The sequence below is a fragment of the Ziziphus jujuba genome, chromosome 2, assembly GCF_031755915.1.
Source record: "Ziziphus jujuba cultivar Dongzao chromosome 2, ASM3175591v1".
Lineage (NCBI taxonomy): Eukaryota > Viridiplantae > Streptophyta > Magnoliopsida > Rosales > Rhamnaceae > Ziziphus > Ziziphus jujuba.
Genome location: NC_083380.1, coordinates 7,383,344 through 7,410,112, shown reverse-complemented (window position 1 = coordinate 7,410,112; position 26,769 = coordinate 7,383,344). Strand labels below are relative to the sequence as shown.

The 26,769-nt window shown below is 31.9% G+C and overlaps 1 protein-coding gene across 1 annotated transcript; it reads right to left on the bottom strand.

Moving 5' to 3' along the window:
• Positions 1-3,048: 3,048 nt before the first annotated feature.
• On the bottom strand, positions 3,049-5,074 carry LOC107417448 (probable inactive 2-oxoglutarate-dependent dioxygenase AOP2). Its single transcript, XM_016026064.4, has 3 exons — positions 4,621-5,074; positions 4,182-4,506; positions 3,049-3,765 (listed from the first exon to the last, which is right to left on the bottom strand). The coding sequence occupies exons 1-3, from the start codon at positions 4,998-5,000 to the stop codon at positions 3,517-3,519; spliced, it is 954 nt and encodes a 317-aa protein (XP_015881550.2). The 5' UTR covers positions 5,001-5,074; the 3' UTR covers positions 3,049-3,516.
• Positions 5,075-26,769: the final 21,695 nt, after the last annotated feature.

The window sequence follows — 26,769 nt, the reverse complement described above, 5'->3', positions numbered from 1 at the left end:
AATAAATAAATAAATAAATTCTTAACAATTAGGATGTTTACTTTTTCTTGGGGAAAAAAAAATGATGTAAAGGGATTGAGAGACAAACAATATATGAAAGATTCATGTCGTTTTTGAAAGAATTACGCCCAATCATGCTTGCATTGTATGATTTCTTTGTATCTGTGTGTTTCTTTTCTTGGACCAAATGAAGCAAGTTTGACGCACCTAATTTTGCCAAAAGTCAATTTCTAGGGTCGGATGCCTAATGTTGAATTTGATAAAGAAAAAAAAAAAAAAACTAATGCAGAAATATATATATATATATATTTGCTCTGAGGAAAAAAAGAAAAAAGAAAAAAAACACCTAATGCAGAATTGGTACATACTCTTTGAGTCAAACGCATATGTAATAAGAAACACATATTTTAACATTAATTTCCATTGTAGTATATGGGGAATTAATGGTTCCTTGGTTGCTGTATTTCTTTTTCATTGAGCATATTTCAAGCAATAAATGATTTGTTTTTTATTTTTTTATTTTTTTATCTATTTAATTGTATGTAGTTTTATTAATTTAATTGTTAGTTAATGTTAATTAAAATTTGTTTGATATTTTAATTAATTACTATTTAAAAAATAAATAAAAATATTAAATTGATCTCAATTTTATTTTATTTTTTATAATTTTTAAGATTTTCAAAAAATTTTAACTGTTATTAATTAAAATTAATAAATATTTGAAACAAACAAAACAGAACCACACCAAAAATAAAAATAAAAAATAAAAAAAATAAAACCCACATATGGCTCCCATCTCCCTGAAAGTTGAGAATATGGACTCCCGCAAGCATTATAGAGTTTTTACAAGTCAAGATACTGAATGATTGAGCCTCTCTTATAGACAATCTTGGTACTTGCACACTTTAAATGAAAAAAATAAATAAATAAATAAAGAAGTTGTAATTTAATGTGTAATTAAAAATTAAATAGTCAATATGAATAGACCCTCCTTTTTTTTTTTTTTTAACTTATCTTTTGAATTTACTAAAATACAATATTAATAATGAGTCTCTGTGGCCAATGTGAGACTTACGTACGCTAAATCCATCCAAAATCCAAAACTCCAAATATGAGTGGTTAAATCGAGAATACAATGTTTTAATTCCAAATTTAATAATTAATTTGTCTCATTTTCCAGGTATGGATATCCCATTTTCCACGTGAGTTGGGAATACCACACTTTTAGAAGTATTGTGGAACGTGGTTCACAAGTTGAGACGTTGAATAATTGAGCCTCTCTTATATGCAACCTCCACACAAATTCTATCTTTGAAAAACATATATTCTAGGTGAGTAGACAAATCTTGCCAAATTGAACGGAAAGATGTTTGCAAAAATGTCTTTCTCACCTGGATATGGAGAAGATAATGCCAGTGGTGAGCCCGAAAATTTTTTTAAAGGGGACATCGTTACAAAATTAAGCCTTAAATTGTTTTTTAATACGTGTTTTGAAAAAAATATATATATATAGATAAAAATGCAAGTCTAACCAATTAGTTCTCAGTTAAAAATAAAAAAAAATTAAAAAAAAAAAAGAGAAGAAGAAAAGTCTAACCAAATAGTATGTTTACTAAAACAAATTTTTTCTTTGAATATATGTATGTAGATATATGAATAAAGAGATAGAAGGCAAACGAAATCTTTTTTGAACATTAACTTCTAATGATTATGAAATAAATGTTTTATTAATTTAAAAAATCTGGCCATGAATGTTCCAAATTTAACATATATTTTAAATAATAAAATTAATCACAAAAATAAATGGAAAATAATAAAAGAACTTGGCTACTAAAACCAAAAGTTTACATAAATTTCTATTTCTATGTACAATAAACCAAAAGTAATTAAATAAATATTATATTGTTCAAAAAGTATATTTCTAGTTTCGATTATAAATTTATTTTTCTATTACTACTTTTTATTTATTTATTATTATTGATATAAAGCACGATATAACTAAAAAATTGGTAATAAGTATTACAACTATAATATAATTTCAGATAAACAAACGAGATAGGAAAAATAATTTCAGATACAAAACATCGTTGGCAACGTGAAGCTTTTGCATTGTCAAATCATTACCTAAATCCTTGAGTTATCTTCAAACACTGAGCTAATAACCGAGTTTCCCAAAGGTACCTTAATATTAGAGGTCTAAAAAGGAAGAGATCATTGACAGTTGAACGTACAATAAGTCTAATTGGGATTGTTTAATATTCTGTCTGAGAACTTGGCAATGGTATATAGTTCTGACATAGAACTTATTTTATATATATATACGAAAATTCTATAATGAGAATGATCCGAATGAGGATCGCAGTATTAATAACGGTGTTTTATAGTATTAATGACAGTTTTTTAGAAAATCGTCACCAATACTATGAAAAACCATCACCACTACTATGATCCGTATGAGGACCGTTTGTATCATAAATGGACTGTATATATATATATATATATAACTAAGTTTAAATGCTATCGTTGAAAGGTACATTATGCAACATAGAGTAAAATTTATCATATAATATGTTAAGGAATTTATGGTTATATAATATGTTTGAGTTAGGTTATCATTAAAACCAAACTATATATATATATATATATATGTATATATAAAATAATATTCTGTTCATAATAACCATCAGAGTGTTCCCAGTGACAATTCAATACCGACAATTATGTTTGGCAAGCCGCAAGTAGAGTCTATGAAGCTACATGGCACTGGGGATGTAGAAAGAGAAAGAAGGGTCAAAGGGCGATGAGGGTCAAAGCCAGAAAATCTTTTATTGAAAAATATTAAATGATCCTTCAAACTTGGCCATAGAATCAGATATTGTGCCGTGACTAGATGTAGAGTTTCTTGTCTGTGGGCAGGCTTAGTTACTGAAATTTAATCCCACTTTTAGACTCAGCTAAAAAATATGGAAAAAGTGTCCCTCTCAATTCCTATATCTCTTCAAATTAAAAATACTAAAATAGTAAGATGAGACAAACATAAAGGAAGAATTAGAAAAACAAAAATATTGTAATTAATTTTCAATGAATATATATAACTGTTAATCAAGTACAGAGTAAACACATCCAATTATTGATCCCTTGTTTCAACCTTGATAGTAAGTTGCACACACAAACACATTACAGAGCTAGTTGCGTTTAAGTATAGATAAGTTAGCAAATCTTAAGAAATTGAGCAAGCTTGTGATACATGGATCTGGAAAAGGTCATAGTCCGGGAATAAGTGGCTGAAATAGTCCCAAAGTGAATACCGACAAAATGCTCTGCATTTTTTTTATATGGGTAATATAGATATCTAATAGGAAATGATTAAAATACAAATTTAAAAGCAGTAACACAAGTACGTTAGATATATGCCTTCATCATTTATATAATATATATATATATATATAGTCAATCTTTTATAAGATCGACCTTTTATTATATATATTGAACACTGATTAATTTATGTTTGTGTGATCAAGCACCGCAAAAGGCCTTTATCGGATTATTTAACTTGACTGCTTCATCGGAACTAATGTAAAAACGAATATACCCACGACTATCAAATGGCTTATAGAGCAATGGATGTTTATCATCCACCAGTTCTTCAGGTACTTGTATAACCCCATTGTTGAAAGTAAACAGCCCCATTGAGTATCTTTCTCCGTTTCCTGCTGATACCTTCACTCTATGGTAGCAGGCTTTTATTCTGTCATTGCTCCATACCTAAATTAATAAGCCAAACAAACCAATTAATTATATATGTCAAATAAATTAATTAATCGAAATCAGCATATATGTAATCATCCATCTCTCTTTATCTTCCATTTTAATATAATTTCACATATAATTTTCAGAGGAACAAATATTTATGTACTTAATGAGGTTCTTCTTCAGAGTCTCGACTAAAAGTTAAAGTTCAAGAAAAGCCTATTAACACTAACAGAGACATTCAATTGCTTATAAATGCGCTTGTAAGCTGTTTCTGGACTTCGTTTTAGCATCTATTCCTGCATAAGAGAGTTTTCATTTTTCCAAACATACATACATACATATATATATATATAATAGGGAGGTGTCTACATATACATATATATATATATATAGAGAGAGAGAGAGAGAAAGAGAGAGAGAGAGAGCACCTGCATTCCTTGGCCAGCAAAGATCAGAAAGTGTGAAGGTTGGGGTTCAACGCTAATCCAGGTGCCATCCTTTGCTTGTACCTCCAAACCACCAATATCATTCTGATGAACTATAGTTGCAAAGTTTATGTCTGTATGTGCTGCGAACCTTATAGTCGTGGTTTCGGTGTCTTGAGGTTGTTTGTATTTGAGGAATCTAAGAAGGTGGCTATTGGAAGCAGCAAGGGAGGGAAAGTGCTTTCTTAACCCATAGCTTTCAAACAGCATCTCCACTGTCAATTCATTCAAAGCTCCTAGTAACTTGGCATAAGAATCAACAACCTCACTGCACACAATCAATTAAGGAAATTATTCGGACAAAGTTTAATTGATTTTAAAAAGGTACATGATCATAACCCCAAAAAACAAAAAAAGAAAAAATTAACCATTAATTACTTACCAGAATTGGTCCTTTCCATCAGGCCACATGAGATTCATGAACTTGTGAACTTCTTCAAGCACTGTTGCTTTTTCAATGGCCGTGCTTTCGTAGAGTGGCATATACTTGGTTGGACCGATATAACCACGATAAGGTTCATCACTAGTATTTTGCTTTTTGGTTTCTACTGGAAGCTCAAACAGATCTTTGGATTGGCTAAATAATTTTGTGGAAAGTTGTGGAGAAAGTTGATCATATTTTGCCACGAAACAACCATATTCCTCTAATGCATGCCTAATTTGGTTGCACGTGGGAAGCCAAGAAGCTGAACCAGGCTTCAAGTCCTCTAAAGACAGGTCTATGACAGGAATTTGAGGAGGCTGGTGTGTTTGGGAACCCATTATTTACTTCTTCACAAAATTACTTTCTAAGTGAATCAATAAATATGAATTCGCTTTGAACTTGTATTATGATCATGTCATTTAGGAAAGAATTTATAAGATTTCTTTGTAACAGTGTGTTACTGTTCTTGTACAGAAAGTCAATTACTAGGAGCGGATGCCAAATGTTGAATAAAAATAAAAACCTATTACAGAATTGGTACGTACTCTGTGAGTCAAACGCAAATGTAATAAGAAACATATTTTTGACATTAATTTACCTTCCGAATCCATTGCAGTATATTGGGATATATGGCTCGTTGGTTGGCGTATCCCCTTAGCATATTTCAAGCAATAAATGGTTCTACTATTATTTCTAAAATCCATCCGTGTGCTAGTTCGAAATTTTTGACTAGATCTCGTTTGGGTCCCACCTGAAAAGATGTACTCATGCAAGTGTTCTAGATTTTTACTAGTCAAGATAATGAATGATTGAGCCTCTCTTATATACAACTTTAATGCTTGCACACTTTAAATTGAAAAAAAGAAGAAGATGAAGTTGTAATTTAATGTGTAAGTAAAAATTAAATTGTCAAAGATGAAGATTGCTATTTGGTTATTCAATTTCATGTGTATGTTCTTTTCATTGAACATTTCAAAGCCGTAACCGGCTTTTTTTTTGTATTTGTAAAAGTAGTATTGACTAGTTAACCTAACTTTTGAATTTTCTAATATACAATAATAGTGACTCTCTGTGTGACCTATGTGAGACTAACATACAATAAGTCCATCTACAATCCAAAAACTCCAAATATGCGTGATTAATTCTGTAAAACCATGCTTTAATTATGTATAACTACTTTTTATTTTGAAGCGCCAAAAAAAAAAAAAAAGTACTAATATCCATTAATATATTAAAAAAAAAAAAACAAACTACTATATATTAATCAAGTTAAGGACACCACCAAAAACTAAGGACTACACAAAAAAAAAAAGAAAGGACTTCACCAACTCACAAAGAAAGTCGAACCCACATTAAGAAAATAAAACCCACATGTGGGTCCCATCCATTTACCTTGTCGGTTAGGACTACCACACTTCTAGAAGTATCATACGATGCGTTTTACAAGTAAGTATTAAACGATGAGTTTTACAAAGTCAAGACATTGAGGTGGTCGCCGAAAGCACATTCCCCCAAATGTGTACACAACTTTGTGGACCCCACATTTTATGTATTTTATGCCGCACTGTATGAACGCAACAAGGAGTTGGGTTTAATTTGCGCCACATAAACCAAAGGATCATCGCTCTTGAACCCGATAGTTTCAACGATGGAGTATTTTTTATCTATGTTGACGAGAAGATAAGTTAAGTTCGAATCATATAGAATGAGCAAAAATTTTGAATAATTTATAAATTATATAATTTGTTTTAAAAAAAACCAAATGGATCGCGGGGCCCCACCATTTTGCACATCTGAACATGTATGTGTAATTTTTTTTATTTTTTATTTTTTCTCCCGAAAAAGCTGCTTCTGTTTTTTGCCTTTGGTAATAAAGCAAATTGCGTATTACATTTATATAATTGAAATTGCACAATGATATAACTGATGCAACTAGAAAAAAAATATAACTAAGTTTTTTATTTATTTATTTTTTCCCCCTAAAGCATCTTTTTCTTTTTTTCATTTTCTTTTTTACGTTAAGTTGTAAAATTTATAGATACTATGGTAGCCTTGATGGAAAGAAACATCAACATCTCAACTTATGAACTATATTTGAATCTTAACAGATGAAATTTTTTTTTGCCTTAAAAAAATAAAAAAGCCGTTGTTTTTTTCTTTGCCACAGTATATTTGACACTTTATGACTAATTTTTTTTCCCTAAAACGTTGTTATTTTTTATTTTATTTTATTTTATTTTTGCCCTTTCTTTGCTATTCTGAGTTGAAAAGTAGAGACTAATTTTTATTTTCTAATATTTTTTTCTTGATTTTTTTAATATTATATTATTTTAATAATGTAACAGATCGTAAATGGTAATCAAAGCTCAATTTAATGTATTATTGATAATTAAAAGTTTTAGCTTCTTTAAATATTATATAATTTTAGATAATGTAAGTATTATCATAAAATAATAATCAAAATTATATCATGGAAAATGTAATTATTTAATATAATTATAGTTGTTTAGCAAATGGGAGTAGATATCAAAGTTTATCGTTGTTTATTTTTCACAATTTAAATAATTATTTACTTTTCAATATTAGATTTTTAAAATAAAAAATTAATAAATATACTTAATTAACAATTTTCAATATAGAGAATAATGACCACTGTTAACATCCAAATGTCTATATTCTTCATCTTTGATAATAGGATGATATATATTATATTTAAAGGATATGAACTTTTTATGCTATGTCTTTAGTCCTTTTTCTATCCCTCCAATGAGAAATAGACACCTTACTTAAAAATATTTACAAAATTAGATATGGTAACCGAGTCGGATCGGGTTTATACAAATTAGATTTTTAAAATAATAAATTCATATATAACTAATGCAATCAATGAAGGATAACCATGTTAACAAGTCTCACAATGGTACTGGTCATCACCATTACACAATGTTATTAGAAAAAGGGTGATAGGCGATGGTTTTTTTAGTTTCCAAAAGCCATAAATACAGCTCTAATGTCATTGGTAGTTGATTTGACAACGCAATTTTATAAGAAAAAGGGTGATAGGTGATGGTTTTTTCAGTTTCCTGAAGCCATAAATGTCGCTCTAATGTGTCATTGGTAGATGATTTGAATAAAAGTTACGCTGTTAAATTTTCAACAAAAAGTTGCTCTATAATTAAATTTTAGTAGTCAATCGTTTCTAGAGAAATTATAGATTTTATTTTTTGTTTATTTAATATTTTTTTGAATGTTAAATTGATAGGTTTATTAAACTTCAACTTTTGGTGGCTCTTGTATAGCATGTTCCAGTTCTTCCAGATATAGTTATTTTTCTTGCCTCATGGCCTTATACTTCCCCCCATTAATGATTGGCTATGGCAGAATATATGTTTTCAGTTTTCTTATAAATAAATAAATAAATATTTTTTTTTATTAATTTGTCCATTACAAATTTCTATAATTTTTCTTTATTTTTCCCCCCTTAATGTATAAGCAAAAAGTGGTTTAGGTTTCCTACCTTTTACCTCTAAAGATATCAAAGTTACTTTCTTAACTAGCTAGCTAGCCAAACATTAGTAAATTAATGTGCAATGTTTAAAAAAAAAAAAAAAATTGATGGTTTGCAATTTGCAATATTTAAGAACATGTACCCATTTGGATCCGGTAAAAATATGAAAAATCCCAATAAAATCACTGTATCAGTCAAGAATATTTAGAAGACCATTTGATTTCATTCATTTCAATTTTTCTTTTCCATAGAAGAAGAAAACAATATATGCACAAGGCTTTCTTGAAAATACATCACCTAATCTAGATGCTTCAAGATATACATGAATAATTTTTATAATAGAAGCATTTTTAATGGTGAATATGAATTAATACTTATATGAGATAGAAACTAACATTATTTAAATTTAGGTGACATAAATATTTAATTAATTTTAATTTTTTTAAACGGTAATGTATAGAGAAATATTTATGATTATTAATTAATTATATATATTTTCTCAAAAAAAAATTTTGCTTTTAAGGAAACTTTACAATATCAAATGGAGCCTCTTAAAGTAGAGGGTTACTTTGGCATTATCTATTTATTTTTCTTATTAAGTAAGCTCGATAAAATATTTAAACAGATCCATTAAAAATGTATTTTTTTAGAGTGACTATATATTTTCTTTATGTGTAAGGGAAAAAAAAAAACTTTCAATAGATAAAGGCATTAGGAATGCTCTGAGCTTAACTATTCAGCAATATATATATATAGTAAGCTCATATCAAGTCCACTTGATAGTTTTAATATCATTTCATCATTTATAAATATTTTTATTGCTTTTAAGACTGGAATTTAAAATAAATTAATGACTTAATATATATTTAGTGGCATATTAAAATCCTTTTTAGAAAAAATAAACTCTATTAAAATCCAATTAACCATAAATGTATTTTTAAATCTCAATTATTGAAGTCATTTAATGGTTGAGATAAAATTAACAACAAAGGCATTAAAAAAGCGAATAAACTCGGGATGATCAAATGGTTTATAAAGCAATGTGTGTTCATCATCCATCATTTCTTTTGGTACTGGTATCACTCCATTGTTGAAATTAAACAGCCCCATTGAGTATCTTTCCCCATTTCCTGATATGTTCACTCGATGCTAGCTTGCAAGATTTTACTCTGTCATTGCTCCATACCTTATTATTAAAAAAAATTAATTAACCAATTAATTTTATCTCAAATTCAATAATTAATGAAAATCAACATATGCATAATATTTAATTTTGCTCCAATGGGGGTTGTTGAGCTAGGTGACAAACGTTCAACTTTCCACCACATTTGATTGGTATTGAAATCTACTCCATGCCCTCCCATCACCCAATAGAAAATTACTGTATATATATGTAACAGCCTACTCTATCCGCATGTGGATATTGTTCGCTTTGGCACTGAAGAATCCTTTTACAATTCAGCCCTCACAAGTTTAAAACGAGTCCTAATGGTTAGGGATCCCACCCCTCACCTGCCACTCCCACTGGCTCGGGCCTCCCAGGATCAATCGGGATATTGTTCGCTTTGGAAACTAGGTGGTGAGCCCAATCCTACCCTTTAGTGTTTTACTTCCCTCATGGGATTGCTACTAGTATTATTGTTGATGCGGTTATTGTTTCTTTCTTTCTATATTACACATTGATATATTTTTTAAAATGATAATTAAAACGATATTTGATATGTGTGGCACTTAGTGAGTGGTGTGGGCGAACGTGACTGTTTAAAGGTGTATTTTGATTGTTTATTTAGTAAATTGATCCTATTGTATATACATATGTGTTATACGAATTATTATCGAGGTGTTGTCATTTGTGGAAATTATTGTAGTAAGGTAGGAGAAATAAGGTGGTATCATATAAGAGTGCATTTTGTGCAGGTGAATTTTGTGGTAAATCCTTCCTTTAAGGAAGATGCTGTTGGATTTTCCATTGGATGGTTCGGTGGTATTTTCCTAGGATCAGGGCTTGTCTAAGGTTCCGGTGAGGGATCTTGGATGGGTCCTGAAAATTGGTATCAGAGATCTAGGTTCTCGAATTCCTAAGGGACTGTGCATTGTTGTGTGTCTCGTCTTCATCTATTCTCTTATTTTAACTGTCTAACCGATGTAGGACTTCACAATCCACCCTCTTGGGGCCCAGGGTCTTCACAATCCAACTCAATAGCCCAGTCAACCCCCATGTGGATATTGTCCGCTTTGGTACTGAGGAATCCTCTTATAATCCACCCCTCACGGGTTTAAAACGCATCTTAGTGGTTAGAGGTCTCACTCCTCACCTGCCAGTCCCACTGGCCCGAGCCTCCCAGGCCCAATCAGAATATTGTCCGCTTTGGAAGCTAAGTGGTGAGCCCAATCCTACTCCTCATGGTTTTACTTCTCTAATGGGAACGCATCCACAAGGGAAAAGTATCCACAACCTTATAAGGCATGCTTCGTTTTCCTTTCCAACCGATGTGGGACTTCACAATATATGTACAATTTTTCTCTTATCCAATAATCATTGACAAATTTTCGTCGAAGTTTGTTACTATATATAATAGTAAATAAGGAGCCATTTAATAGGATAAACCTTGGATGAGAAAATCTATATATATAAGAAAAGTAAAGATTGGACTGTGATAAAATCTTTAAATTAACCATTTTATTGACTTGATGTGAGTGCGACTGACCTAAATTCCATGGCAAGCCAAGAACACAAAGTGTGAAGTTTCAGGTTGAATTGTAATATAGGTGATTTCATTTGCTTTTATCTCCAAACCAGGGTTATCAATCTAATGGACTATAGTTGCAAAGCTTAGGTCCTTATGTGCTGGAAGCCTTATAATGTTCTCTGTGTCTTGAGGTTTCAATTTGAGGAATATCTAAGAACTTGACTGTTTGAAGCAGCAATAGAGGCATAGTGCTTCCCTGCACCATAGCTTTCAAACACCTTTTCTAGTACCAAGTCATTCAAAGCTCCTATTGACTTGGCATAAGATGTAACAACTTCTCTGCTATCAAATAAGTACTAATTACACAAAAAGTAGTAGTTAATTAAATAAGCTTCATGAGTATCATGAAATAAAATTAACCATTGCTAATTACCAAAATTAGTCCTTCCCAGCAGGCCACATGACCATATTCATTATCTTTTCAGTTTCTTGCAGCACTCTTGCATTGTCAAACCCCAAGCCTTCGAAGAAGACAGATTGTTCAACTGGTGGTGGAGTTTATAACCATGATAATTAAGGTTCATCATTAGTATTTTTCTTTTTGATATCTGTGGGAAGCTCAAACATGTCCCTAGTTTGGCTCAGCAGTTTCTCGGAAAGTTGGTCATATTTTGCTATAAAACAGCCACAATCCTCTAGTGCATGATTGTTTTGGTCGCGCATTGAAAGCCATGAAGATGAACCAGGCTTTAAGTCTTCCCTAGAGAAATCTATGATAGGAATTTGAGGGAGCTCAATTCGGGAATCGTTATTGTTTTTCTTTTTTTTTTTTTTTTTTACACACAACTTCATGTAAAGCACAATTAAAGCTAATTGTAGAGATAGATATTTGCTTTGTACTTGTATAATCAGGCTATTTATTGAGGTTTCCATGCAAAGATTTTCAACTTATTGTAGTTAATTATAGTTGATGACATAAAAGAAAAGAAATTAACTTGATGGGGAAGTTTGGCTATTTTTGTTGCTCTTATAGTCGAACAAAGACTTCCAAGATATCCAGGTGATATTATATATTACAAGATATCTTAGCTATACAGGAGAATATTAGTATTTCCAGAGTACGGACTCTCCATCCCTATATTAGAAGGGGAGAGCACGTTCTCCGACAAGATATACACTTGTCATTATTTGATTACATTTCATCATTTCTTTATATGTTCCATTGATGCTTGCAAGCTTTTACTCTGTTATTGCTTCATACCTTATTCATAAATTAACCAATTAATTAATAATTAATTTTATTTCAAACTTATTTTTATTAGTACATATATAGTTGATGATATGACAAAATGAAATTTTGCAATAATTCCATATGATCAAAGGCTTATTAGTAATCCAGGTACTATAAGATAGCAATTACCTCAAATCCTTAATTATTCCAATTCGAACTGTTTCATAATAATTATTTCTCTGTACATGAAACTGGTATACTATTTTTATTTTTTTTGTAAACACAATTTGCCAGCTTTTGAAGTTCAGTGAAAGTAGACTCCAAAAGCAATGGAAATTTTGATTACACCAATTTTAATTGCTTGCAGACATTAAAATTAGTTGGCTATTGTGGAGTAAGATAATTAAAGTACTTTTCTTGACTAGATAGATAAATATAATGGTAAACAGTGCGCAAGTTACTGAATTTTCAAACCCAGTAAAATTCTTGCATCTCATCAGACCACCAAGTTGATTTTTTGTTCTTTAAGTTTTTAAAGGTCAAGATATTTGACATATCTTTGATAGAAAAAATTAACATATAAATACAACCTTTTGTGTTAATAACATTTCTGCATTAAGAGAAACAAGGCATCAAATACCAAGCTATCAGACTGCTAGAGGTCTTTCATTGATTAACACTTCTTTATGAGTTAGCTATCGTGGACTAAGATGGGCTGCAAAGGAAGATTTCTTTTCAACATGAATGAAAAAAAAGGTCTTTCTAAAATTATACATGGATTTTTAAAGCAAAACCCAGTAAGACATTTTATTGGTGCAGAGCACAATGAACAATTAATCTTACAGTATCCAATATTAAATAAATATTAGATACAAATACAAAAATATGGTTCTATTGTTTTGATCTTCTAAAAAAATAAAAGCAAAAACAAACTTGTGACATCAATGCGATGCTTTATGAATGATACAAATTATCGATGGCTAAGGCAAACAACATTTGGTTCAGAATCTTACATATATAAGCAAATTCCTTATGAATGATATAAATTAATTCCATAAAGAATGTTTGCTGTTATTAGTACCACACAAACTGTAAAGCTAGCTGGCTTTGAGGATAGATAAATTGATTAGATCTTGGAAATTTAGCATATCAAAGGTGATAGTCTGGCGAAAGGTACATTATTGACAGTTGACAGTACCATTATGAACTGAGTTCAGTAACTCATATGAAAAGAAAACTAGCAAGCAGGAGAGATGAGGAAAACATAGTCATATTTTTAACAAGAAAGATTAATATCTCTTTAATAAATGTTATAAGCATTTATTTTAGAGATATTATAAAATATTTCATATTTCTAACATTAGTGATCTCAACATGTGATACCTTGACAATTGCCATGACGTGCTTGTTTATCACTTTTTTATGTTAGAAATATTATAATATCTTATCAATGAACATGATCTAACTATTAATCAAGTCAAGACATTGAAAGATTGATCCCCTGTTGTAACCTTGATAAGTTAATTAGGTTGCAAACTCAAATTATAGATCTAGTTGCATTTGAGGATAGATAACTTTGCAAATCATAGGAAATTGAACAGTCTGAGAATAAAGGGGCTGAAATAGTTCTGATCTGAAAACAGAGAAAATGATCTGCATTTCTTTATATATATATATAGGTATTGATAAGAAAATACAAATTTAAGGCAGGGATACATCTCCATTACATATATATAGATGCATCCGTCATTTTTATATAACATTTATTGTTAGTTGCTGACAAGGTCGACCTTTAACGTATATTAATTTATGTTTGCGATGGTCAAACACCGCAAAAGTCATTCTTAGGATTATTAAACTTGACTACTTCTTTGGAATTAATGAAAAAAGCAAATAAACCCACGACTATCAAATGGCTTATAGAGCAATGGATGTTTGTCATCCACCAGTTCTTCTGGTACTTGTATAACCCCATTGTTGAAAGTAAACAGCCCCATTGAATATCTTTCTCCAGTTCCTGCTGATACCTTCACTTTATGGTAGCACGCTTTTATTCCGTCATTGTTCCATACCTAAATTAATAAACGAAACAACCAATTAATTAATCAAAATCAGCATATAAATAATCATCCACTTCTCTTTGTCTTCCGTTTATTATAATTTCACATATCATTTTCAGAAAACAATCATGCTCTTACAGTGAAGTTCTTCCTCAGGATTTTCGATTAAAAGTTAAAGTTCAAAAACAGCCTATAAGCACTAACAGGCACATTCAAGTGCTCACAAAGGCGTCTATATAAGCGATTGTAAGCTGTTTCTAGACTTCCTTTTAGTCTCTAATCTAGCTAGCATAAGAGAACCTGCTAGCATAAGAGAATTTTCATTTCTACAAACATAATATAAATATGTATATATATATATAGGGAGGTTTATATATATATATATATATATATAGATCCTGCATTCTTTGGCCAGCAAAGAACAGAAAGTGTGAATGTTGGGGTTCAAAGCCAATCCAGGTGCCATCCTTTGCTTGTACCTCCAAACCACCGGTACCATTCTGATGAATTATGGTTGCAAAGTTTAGTTCTGTATGTGCTGGAAACCTTATGCTCGTAGTTTCGGTGTCTTAAGGTTGTTTATATTTGAGGAATCTCAAAAGGTGACGGTTGGAAACAGCAAAGGAGGCGAAGTGCTTTCCTGCATCATTAATTTCAAACATCATTGCCACTGCTAATTCATTCACGGCACAAGTACAATTAATTAAGGAAATTATTTAGACAGAGTTTAATTAATTTTAAAAAGGTTCATGATCATGACCAAAAAATTAACCAATTACTTACTATAATGGGTCCTTTCCATCAGGTCACGTGAGATCCATGAACTTGTGGGCTTCTTCAAGCACTGTTGCATTGTTAATGGCCAAGCCTACTAGAGTGGCATATGTTTTGTTGGACCAATATAACCACGATAAGGTTCAGCACTAGTATTTCTGCTTTTGATTAATTCCGTGGGAAGATCAAACTGATCTTTGGATTAGCCAAATATTTTCTTAGAAATTTTGTGGAGAAAGTTGATCATATTTTGCCACGAAACAACCATAATCCTCTAATGCATGCCGGATTTGGCTGCATATGAAAAGCCAAGAAGACGAACCAGGCTTCAAGTCTTCCAAAGACAGGTCTATGACAGGAATTTGAGGAGGCCAGTGTGTTTGGGAATCCATTGTTAACTGTTTCACAAAATTACTTTATAAGCGATGATAAATATGATTGCGCTTTAAACTTGTATTATGATTATGTCATTTGTAGAGGTTAGCACATTTTTTGTAAATATACAAGAAGTAATGGAGAAATTTCACAATTATTAATGCCACTTGATTTTTCAGAAGCAATTAAAAGTATTCATCTACCAATGTGAGTGAGTGTAATTCATTTCATTTTTTAACAAATTGAAGATTAGGACAGAATTCATAAGATTCTCTTGATTAGCAGAGAAACAAAAGAAAATTATAAGAAGTGAAGAATTTTGGAAGAGAAGTGGAAGTCAAATGGAGAAGGGATTATTTATTTATTTATTATTAATTGGTTCTCCATCTTAAAAAAAGAATAATTTATTCTGAGTCTCTGACTTTCACTCAATCTCTTTAAATGTCTCTTTCTACCAGCCACCTCAATTTTATAATTAATTAATGTGGGTTGGTGTTTATTTTCATTGAACAACATTATTTCCAGGCAAATTCTGGCTCTATTACCGGATTAGGATGTTTTATATTAATGGAAGAATAGGAAGTCGTGGGCATGGATATTTTTTTAAGCCCTGAAACATGTACAATTTTCATAAGCATGGGCCTTCCTCTTGTAATCTCTTCTCCTCAATTTCCTTTGTTTATTTTTTTGAGTTTTGTTACCGCCCCCGTGGGCCCCTCCAACCCCACAATCTACGACTCTACGACCCTTGTGCTACTTTTCATTAAAAAAATGAAACGAAAATAAGGCTATGGCTACTTACTTTTTATTTATTTTATTTTTGGTAATTAATAGTTATTACTACTCGGTTACCATTGAACGGTATCAGTGGATTAATTTCATCTCCCAAAACTACCAAATTTTGCAAATTTTTTTTATATATCCATACATAGATTGAATTAGAAAAAAAGTTTTTCTTAAAATTTTGCTGAAAGTAATTTGGAGAAAAAGATTATATATATATATATATATGTGTGTGTGTGTGTGTTTGTGTGTGTGTGTGTGTGTGTACTATCTATTGAAATATGTTACCTGGTTAGGCTATTGTTTTCTTTAATAATGATACCAAATCTTCCATTCTCATTGTTAATTTAATTATATATAAATGTCCAAGCATCTAATCAGGCTAATTATTTAAATAATACTTCAACTAAAACTAAACTAAAGACATGTATTTGTTGTGTTGGCCAGGGGATTTGCCATAATTCTTTGGGAGAAAGGGTCAGCATCACTACTGTTGACTTCAATAGTATAATTTCTAACGATAATATCTTACTTATATTACACAAGTTTTCATTACCAAAAAGGAATCAACAAGATTTTTCTTTCTTATGATGAATAAATTACACATGGTTAAAGCTTGTTTAGTTCTGTTTTACATTAATGTTGAACTATTGATTTTAATTTTGATTATCTGTCATTATATGCAAAAAGTGCTTTAGGTGCTGAAAAGTTTGAAGGGCATCAAGATCCAAAAGTTATTAACGAATAAATAGCAAAGAAATTGATGCAGCGAAGAAAAAAAAGAGAATCAGAGATTCAAGACGACACCATTTGAAACTAATTGTTACTCTTACATTTCATTGAAACGGAGCCGTTCCATTTGGATTTTGTCTTTTGCTTATTAAATAATAGTTTGTATTCAAAACGTTGTGTTTTGTTTGTTTTAGGCTTTCTATAATTCAAGTAGACTTTCCTGCTGCCACTTCTGAGTTTTCTATAAGCTTGTAAGCTTTGCTGATTAGTGAAATTGGTTCACAGAAAAGAAAGGCTGGTAATTACCGTTCATTCCAGAGCTCATCACTTTTTTTGGTATAAAAATGAGTAATTACACTATGCCCGGAATTACATTTTCCAACATAAAAAATGAACTTATATAATTTAATGTTGAATTTAAAAATTAAAAATCAAAGCGTAAAAAAAAAAAAAAAAAAAACAAAAAAACAAAAAGGCCAATATACTTTGACGTCTCCCAGATCCATAGACAAACCAAAGCAGCAAAATTGCTTTGTAGAAGACGATATATTCCTCTCTTTATTAAGTATTTCAGAGCCTAATAAACTCACTTTAATACCATTTGTAATAAATGTTGCTAAGAAAATATTTATGGGATTCTAAATCCATTTTTGTCTACAATAATATAGAATGAATACGTGACTGATGTGGGATTTTATAGTAATCCCATCCACAAACCAAAACTCTATCCAATCTAATATAGAATGTTTTAGTTCTTCTAAATGAAGTAATTTTTCTTGCAATATAATGTAATTAAAATATTAATTTGAACATCCCAACTTTTTCAAGCCTTAGATCAACATCCCAACATCCCATGAAATTTTCCATTTTCTAATGTAAGTGATATATATATATATATATATATAGTCCGTCTATGGTGCGGACGGTCCTCATGCGGACCACAGTATTGGTGACGGTTTTTCATAGTATTGGTGACGATTTTCTAAAAAACCGTCGTTAATATTATGAAAAACTGTCACTAATACTGCAGTCCTCATGCGAACCGTCCTCACCATAGAATTTCCGTATATATATATATATTTTTTCACTTATATATTATCAAATTACTTTGAACATGGGCAGAGTGCTTTCAACATGATTAAAAAGAGAACATCTTTAAAATTAGATAAGAAATTTAACATTTAACATTTAAGAGAACATCTATAACAACATTTAATTTCTTGGTGCACAACAATGAATAACATTGCAGTGTCCGATTTAAATATTAAATCTAGATAGGATATTTTCTATTGTAAATTTTTGTTAATGAACAATGTAGAAACATTACCACAAATCTTGTAATTAAGCCATCCATCCACTAAGAAACAAAAATAGTAAAAACTAAATAATGTTGCGATAGGAAAGATACAAATTATCAATGGCTGGCCGGCAAACTACATTTTAGGTTCAGAATCTAATATACATAATTAACCAATATCTTCTTTTGTCGTTTTGTGGCCAGCAATGTTTTAAGTCTTGAGAATTCCCCTCTTTGAGAGTTTACGAGAGTTAATTGTCATACCAAACTCTATTTGGTAACTTGAAGTTTTTTCTTTTATCTTAGTTTGTCCTTCACCAACATCAAATTTATGACCTAAAATCCTTGACTTTTCTCTTCAATTTGCTAATTAACACTGAATTAACTGAGTTTTTCAAATATATCCTGATATTAGAGGGCTGAAAGAGGAGGGACTATTGCTGTTGAAAAGTACGTTGGCAACAAGGTTCAATAACTGTATTCATAGGCATAGGGAAACACAATTACACATTCATTTTTTTCCATATAGATCTCTAATAAAAGAGATTATTGAAATACAAATTGTTACAATTTCAGCAACACAAACATTCAAGAAATTAAATAATAATAAACTAGATCAAAACACCACAGAATTTACGAGGTTCGATTCAAGATTGAATCTACGTCCTCGGAGCTCCACAAGGAGTTCAAATGCACTATAACTGAATGTGTTTTACAGCTTATCTAGTTCTCTTTCTTTGTTTTAGAAGCTCCACCTAAAACCCATATACCAGACCCAAAATCCCCTTTTACAACCTTTCTCACCTCACAACTCTCACCCAAGAGAATACTAAAGAGAAAACCTTAAAGGGAAAGAGAAAGAGAACTTAAATTATATTAACACCAAAGAAAACGGTTGCTGCAGAATTGTTGCTGCTGCAGAACTGTTGTTGCTGCAGAACTATTGCTGCATATCTCTATTGCTGTTAGGACTCTTGGAAAGCCTTTACGTGATTGCCAGCTTCTCTTTAAACCATCAAGCCAAAACTCACAGTTTTGTTTAATGATATAAGGTTGAAACGATGTAGTTTTGATGACAGCAACTATGCAGAAAAAATAACTCAAGCTTTGACTTCTTTGAATCACATAACCAACAATTTCCACCTTGATTCAAATAAGTCAAGCAATATAAAGTCCATTGAACTTCCTTTGCTTCTCAACTCACTTTCTTCATTATCAAACTGTATCAATCTTGAGCAAACTTTTGCAAAACTCAAGCTTGCTCACAGGTAACACCTTAGTTCCCATATCTGCAGGATTCCTTTCTGTGGATATCTTTTCCAACTTTACCAAACCTTCCTCAACCACATCTCTATTAAAATGATATTTAATATCAATATGCTTAGTCTTCTCATGAAAAACTGGATTATTACAAAGTTGAATAGAACTCTGACTATCTGAATAAACCACTACCTTTTGCTTCAACAACTTCAACTCTTCTAACATGCCTTTCAACCAAAGTGCTTCCTTCATAGCTGCTGTTGTTGCAACATATTCAGCCTCAGCTGTGGAAAGAGCCACCTGAGACTGTAATTGTGATTTTCCAACTAGCATAATTGTCACACACAGTAAATATATAAGCTGAAGTAGATCTTCTTTTATCTCTATCTCCTCCATAATCAGCATCTACATAGCCTCTAAGTACCACACCATCTTTGCAATGATTAAATACTAAACCAAAATTTGAAGTTCCTTTCAAATACCTTAACAGCCACTTCATAGCTTCCCAATGTTCTCTTCCTGGATTAGCCATATACCTACTCAAAACACTAATCGCATGAGCCAAATCCGGTCTACAACAAATCATGGTCTACATGACAGAACCAACTGCATTGGAGTATGGAACACCAGCCATTTCCTCTTGTTCTTCTTCAGTGCTAGGACAAAGGTTTGTAGATAACTTGTAGTGATTTGCCAAAGGAACACTTGTTGATCTTGATTCTGAAATTGAAAATCTAGAAAGGATTTTTGGAATGTAATCTTCCTGATTCAAGAATAACCAATTCTTTCCTCTGTTTCTTTTAATACTCATTCCCAAAATCTTCTTTGCAGGTCCAAGCTCCTTCATATGAAATTCAGCTTTCAAAGCTTCCTTAACTTGATTAATAGTCTCTAAACTTTGACCAGCAAGCAACATGTCATCCACATATAGAAGTAGATAAACTGAAAAATTAATATTTTCACCTTTGTAATACAAACAGCTATCATAACTACTCCTCTTAAAACCAATTCTAATTACATAGGTGTCAAACCTCTTGTACCATTGCCTAGGGGATTGTTTCAGCCCATATAATGACCTTTTTAATAGGCAAACCAGCTCCTGTTTTGAATTCGTCACCTCAAAACCTTCAGGTTGTTTCATATAAATTGTCTCATCTAATTCTCCATGTAAAAAATCTGTCTTAACATCTAGCTGCTTCAATTCCCAATTGAAATGAGCTACCAAAGATAGTATTACTCTAATAGTTGTATACTTGATCACAGGAGAAAAGATTTCCTTGTAATCTATACCTTCTACTTGTGTGAATCATTTGGCCACAAGTCTAGCTTTAAATCTTATAGGTTCTAAATCTGTCATACCTTCTTTCACCTTGAATATCCATTTGCAATCTACCAACTTCTAATCTTTTGGTTTGGGAACTAAAATCCATGTCTGATTCTTATGTAGAGATTCTAACTCCTCTAACATGGCATTTTGCCACTGCTTAGCTTGTTTACCTCTTATTGCCTCGGTATATGACTGTGGTTCATTTTCTGAAAGATCCTGATATGAAACCAAAGCAAACATATTATAATCAGAAGGATTAAATTTGGTTGGGGTTCTTACCACCCTTCGTTCTCTATCTCTGGCAAGTTGGTAACGTTGTAGTGGATTATACTGCTGTGAGATGACAGATCTTTGATTTTGTTGAGGTGTTGTCTCTTCTTGAGGTACATCTACTACTTCCAGCAGTTGTACTTGCTGAAATTCACCTGTTTCACCTACTGGCTGTTGAGTTTCTTTACTACTTGGCTGGTTATAAGGCTCCACCTCAAACTGTACCGTATTTTTAGTAGGTGTTTTACTAGAATTTGCAACTTGGTCACTCAAACAAGGCATTATATCTTCCTTAAACAAAACATCTCTAATAATAATTGTTTTATAGCTTTTTGAGTCTCTAACCCATAGTTTATATTCTTTAACTCCCTCGGGATAGCCTAGAAAAACACATTTAATAGACCTAGGCTCAAGTTTTCCATCATTATGATGTACATAAGCTGCACATCCAAAAACTTTCAGTTTTGTATAATCCCTTGGGTGACCACTCCACTTTTCTTATCGATTTTTCAACTCAATAGTTGTTGAAGGGCATCTATTAACTAAATATGCTGCTGTCATAATAGCTTCACCCCAGAAAAGCTTTGGTAAACTAGAACTAGTGAGCATACATCTAACCTTTTCTAATAAGGTTCTATTCATCCTTTCAGCAACACCATTTTGTTGAGGGGAATATAGAACTGTTTTGTGTCTCAAGATGCCATTTTCTTTACAAAAATTATCAAATTCATAATTACAAAACTCAAGACCATTATCAGTTCTTAGAACTTTGAGTTTCTTGCTGGTTTGGTTTTGTACTAAAGCATGCCAGAATCTAAATTTTGTAAAAGCTTCATTTTTATGCTTTAAAAGAAAAACCCAAACCTTTCTAGGGAAATCATCAACAATAGATAAAAAATACCTATTACCTCCATGAGTTAGTGTTGTTGAAGGTCCCCATAAATCTGCATGTGCATAATCCAAGATTGAGGTTGATTTGTGTGAGCCTAGCTTGAAACTCAACTTGTGTTGCTTCCCCAAAATGCAATACTCATAGAATTCTATTTTACTGATCTTATTTGTTCCAAAGAAACCTTGTTTGTTCAGTACTTGAAGCCCCTTTTCACTAATGTGCCCCAATCTTTTATGCCATAGTTGTGTTTCATCATGACTTTCTGAACTTGCAGCTGCCGTAGAGCCTATTACTGTTTGCCCTTGAAGAACATATAGTCCATTCCTCTTGATACCTTTCATAACTGTCAAAGCTCCCTTTGAAATCTTCATTTGTCCATTTTCAGATTTGCAAGAGTATCCAGCTTCATCCAATACCCCAACAGAAATCAAATTTCTTTGTAAATCCAGTACATGCCTCACATTGCTCAATATTCCAACCACTCCATCTGCCATTTTGATTGAGATATTGCCTATCCCAACCACATTGCAAGCCATATTATTTCCTAATAGAACCTGTCCACCACTGATCCTTTTGTAGTTCCTAAACCAATCCTCTCTTGGACACATGTGAAAGGTGCAGCCTGAGTCTAGTATCCATTCTTGACTTGCTTGATAAGTTGATACAGCAAGAACATCACCAATTTCACTCTCATTGTTGGCTAGAGCAGCATCTCCATCTTCCTAAGATCTTTCTCTATTTTCGCTGCTTTCTTTGTTCTTCCTTTTGTAACAATCTTTGATAAAATGGCCTTCTTTTTGACAATAGAAGCACCTTTTTCCTCCTGTTCTGGACTTAGATCTACTCTTCCCTCTAGATTTGCTTCTCCAGTTATTATTATACTTTCCAGAATCTCTACTACCTTTTCTACCTCTAGTAATAAGTCCTTCTCCATGTATATTTTCTTGTTTTTCAATTTTCATCTCCAATTCCTTGGATCTTAAAGAACTTATTACAATGTCAGTAGTTAGAACCTCTCTCCCATATTTAATTACATTCTTTACTTCCTTGTAGCTTTCAGAAATTGAATTTAGTAAAATCAAAGCTTGGTGCTCATCTGAAAACTTCTCATTACAGTTTGCTAAATCCAAGCACAACCTATTAAACTCATCTAGATTTTCATCTAAATCCTTAGAAGGATTCATCTTGAATCCAAAGAATTTTTCTAGAAGATATATTTTGTTGGGAAGAGATTTTACAGAATATAATTGTTCTAATTTTTTCCAAAGAGCAAAGGTAGTAACTGAATCATTTACCTTTCTCAGAACACTATCTGCAAGATGGAGGATTATGGTGCTATAAGCTATCTCATCCATATCCTTCTTATGTGATTCGGTCAGTTCTGGAGGGAAGGAATTGTCTAGTGCTTTTGCCACTCTCTGCTAGACTAGAATAGCCTTCATCTTTTGCCTCCAGAGAAGAAAATCCCCTTTGCCATTGAATACTTCAAGTTCAACTTTTGAACCCATAAGTTGCTTCTTAGGAATTTTATCAAACACGTTGCAGGCAGGAATTAATTTCTCTAATCCTTGAATGTATTGAAAATGCTCTGATGCCACTGTTACAATTTCAGCAAGACAAACATTCAAGAAATTAAATAATAATAAACTAGATCAAAACACCATAGAATTTACGAGGTTCGATTCAAGATTGAATCTACGTCTTCGGAGCTCCACAAGGAGTTCAAATGCATTATAACTGAATGTGTTTTACAGCTTATCTAATTCTCTTTCTTTGTTTTAGAAGCTCCACCTAAAACCCATATACCAGACCCAAAATCCCCTTTTACAACCTTTCGCACCTCACAACTCTCCCAAGAGAATACTAAAGAGAAAACCTTAAAGGGAAAGAGAAAGATAACTTAAATTATATTAACACCAAAGAAAACGGTTGCTGCAGAACTGTTGCTACTGTAGAACTATTGCTGCATATCTCTATTGCTGTTAGGACTCTTGGAAAGTCTTTACGTGACTGCCAGCTTCTCTTTAAACCACCAAGCCAAAACTCACAGTTTTGTTTAATGATATAAGGTTGAAATGACGTAGTTTTGATGACAGCAACTATGCAGAAAAAATAACTCAAGCTTTGACTTCTTTGAATCACATAACCAACACAAATTTAAGACAGTAGTATGCATTCATCACGCATTTGGAAGGTACATGCACCCATTATATATATAAATGTAGTTAGTCTCTAACAAGATCGACTTTACTTTCTTAAAAGCAAATCAAAACAACCATGAAAGAAGTCTTTAACTATTTGTTTTAAAAGAATAGAGTTGACCTAATGAGAGATTAATTTATTGGACAGAGACTAATTGGTGTTTGTGGTCAAACACCACAAAAGGTCTTGACAGGATTAGCTGACCTGATTGCCTCATCAACATTAAGGAAAAATCGAATAAACTTGGGATGATCAAATTACTTATAAAGCAATGGATGTTTTTCATCTACCAGTTCTTCTGGTACTTGTATGACTCCATTGTTGAAAGTAAACAGCACTAGTGGGTATCTTTCTCCTTTTCCTGATGTTGTCACTCAATGGTTACAGGCTTTTATCCTGTCATTACTCCATACCTAATTCATAAATTAACCAAATAATTAATAATTAATATATCTCAAATTCATTTATTAAAAATGGATATATATATATATATATAGACAGGCTCTTATAAGACCGATTTTATAGATTTAAAATAAAAAGATTTGATTGCAATAGCAGTTTTTTATTTTAAATTATGAGGTTGACTTGATGTGAGCATGACTATATAAACATGTCACCTGTATTGCTTCGCTAGCCAAGAACACAAAGTGTGAAGGTTGGGGTTGAATCCCAATCCAAGTGCCATCTTTTGCTTGTACTTTAGACCACCATTATCAATTTGATGAACTATAGTTGAAATGCTGAGTTCCTTATGGGGTTGAAACCTTAAGTTCATTATTTTTGTATTCATGTCAATAGGCTTATATTTGAGGAATCTGAGAACGTGGCTGTTGGAAGCAGCAAAGGAGGAATAGTGCTTCCTGTCCCCATAGCTTTCAAACACCATTTGTAGTACAAATTTAGTCAAATTTCCTATAACTTGGCATAAGAGTTAACGACTTTGCTGCACAAATCATTAAGTACGTAATTAATTTGACATTAAATCTTAATTAATTGAAGAAGGGTTCATGATCGTGACAAAATTAAGGTTAGTAAATACTTACCAAAATTAGTCCTTTCCAGCCGGTCACATGAGATTCATGAACTTTTGAGTTTCTTCCAGTGATGTTGCATTGTCAATGCCTAAGCCTTCGAATTGTGGCATATTCGAGTTTGCTGGTCCAATATAATAGCCACGATAAGGCACATGGCAAATATTTTTCTTGTTGATTTCAATGGGAACCTCAACATATCCTTGGTTTAGCTAAAATTTTCTTGGAAAGCTTAGGAGAAAGTTGATCATATTTTGCTATGAAACAACCATGATTCTCTAATGCATATTGGACTTGGTTGCACAATGAAAGCCAAGAAGATGAAGCTGCAGGCTTCAAGTCTTCCTCAGAGAAATCTATAACAGGAATTTGATGGAGCTCTGTTTGGGAACCCATTTTCTTTTCACAAGTAACTTTCTGTGTGTACAAATTTAAGCTCAAGCTCAAGCTCTGGATGCACTTACGACTTGTATTATTATGCTATTTATAGAGGGAATCCTTTGCACATTTTTCAACTTTTTACTTGTTAACATATAGATGATGATATAATGTATTAATGTGATGTGGAAATTTTGCAATGATTTAACATGATCACAGGATCAAAGGCTTCTAATCAATAGAGCTATTTATTACAAGTTATTATATGATTCCTCATGATTCACACGATCAATTTTTTTTAGAGATATTGTAAGATATCTCTTATATAATTGATATCAAAATTTGATTAAAAAAAAATATATCCAACTTTAGAGTGTGCCATTACGTGATTATTTCTACCACTCTTTATTATATCTCTTATATGTATAATTGATATCAAAACCTTACGATATTTTTGATAAGTTGACTGTGCTGCAGCCATGTCACAGTCAGCATCGATGTCATCGCATAGCCACGTCATCATACAATCTGGATCAACAAGAGTCTGCTTCAAACAAATCACCTCCAAGTGATAAAAACAAAACTAATGCAGGATAAATGTTATCACCGATAAAGCTGGTGTAGCTGGTGTAGTTATTTGTCATTGGTAATCCTTATTTTGCCTTTTTTTTTTTTTTTTTTGTAACTAACGTATGGTGAAATACTTGTATAAATAATGCTGTAAAAGTCAATATTGTAAGCAAGAAAGGGTAGTAAACAGTTAAGTAATACAGTATACACAAAGCACGTTTTTTGTTCCTTTCTTGTTTTTTATCATGGTATCAGAGCTTGGAAAATCTCCAAAGCTTAATCTGAATGTAGCTTTGGAAATTGAACCAAGACTAACCATCCAATCTTTTCATCAATGTTCCAGTTTGATATCTTTAAAACTTGATTTTTCAAATTATCTACTATGGAGATCACAAATGCTTCCCTTGATTCGAAGTTTGAAAATTCTACATCACATTACTGATGCTGAACATCCATTAGAAGAACTTCAGATAGAAACTACTGGAGGCAGTGGAAGCAGTAAAGTTTGTAATCCAAATTATCAATTATGGATCAACAATGATGGCTTGTTTATAACTTGGTTGCTCGGGACAATGACAGTAGATGTACTCAGCTTCACCTTCGACCTGGAGATATCTTTCAATGTTTGGCACGCCATTGAAGAGCAACTGCTACCAGCTATGAAGGAGAAGGAAATCTACTTAACTGATCGTTTGATGGGTTTGAAGAAAGGATCTGCAACCTTAGA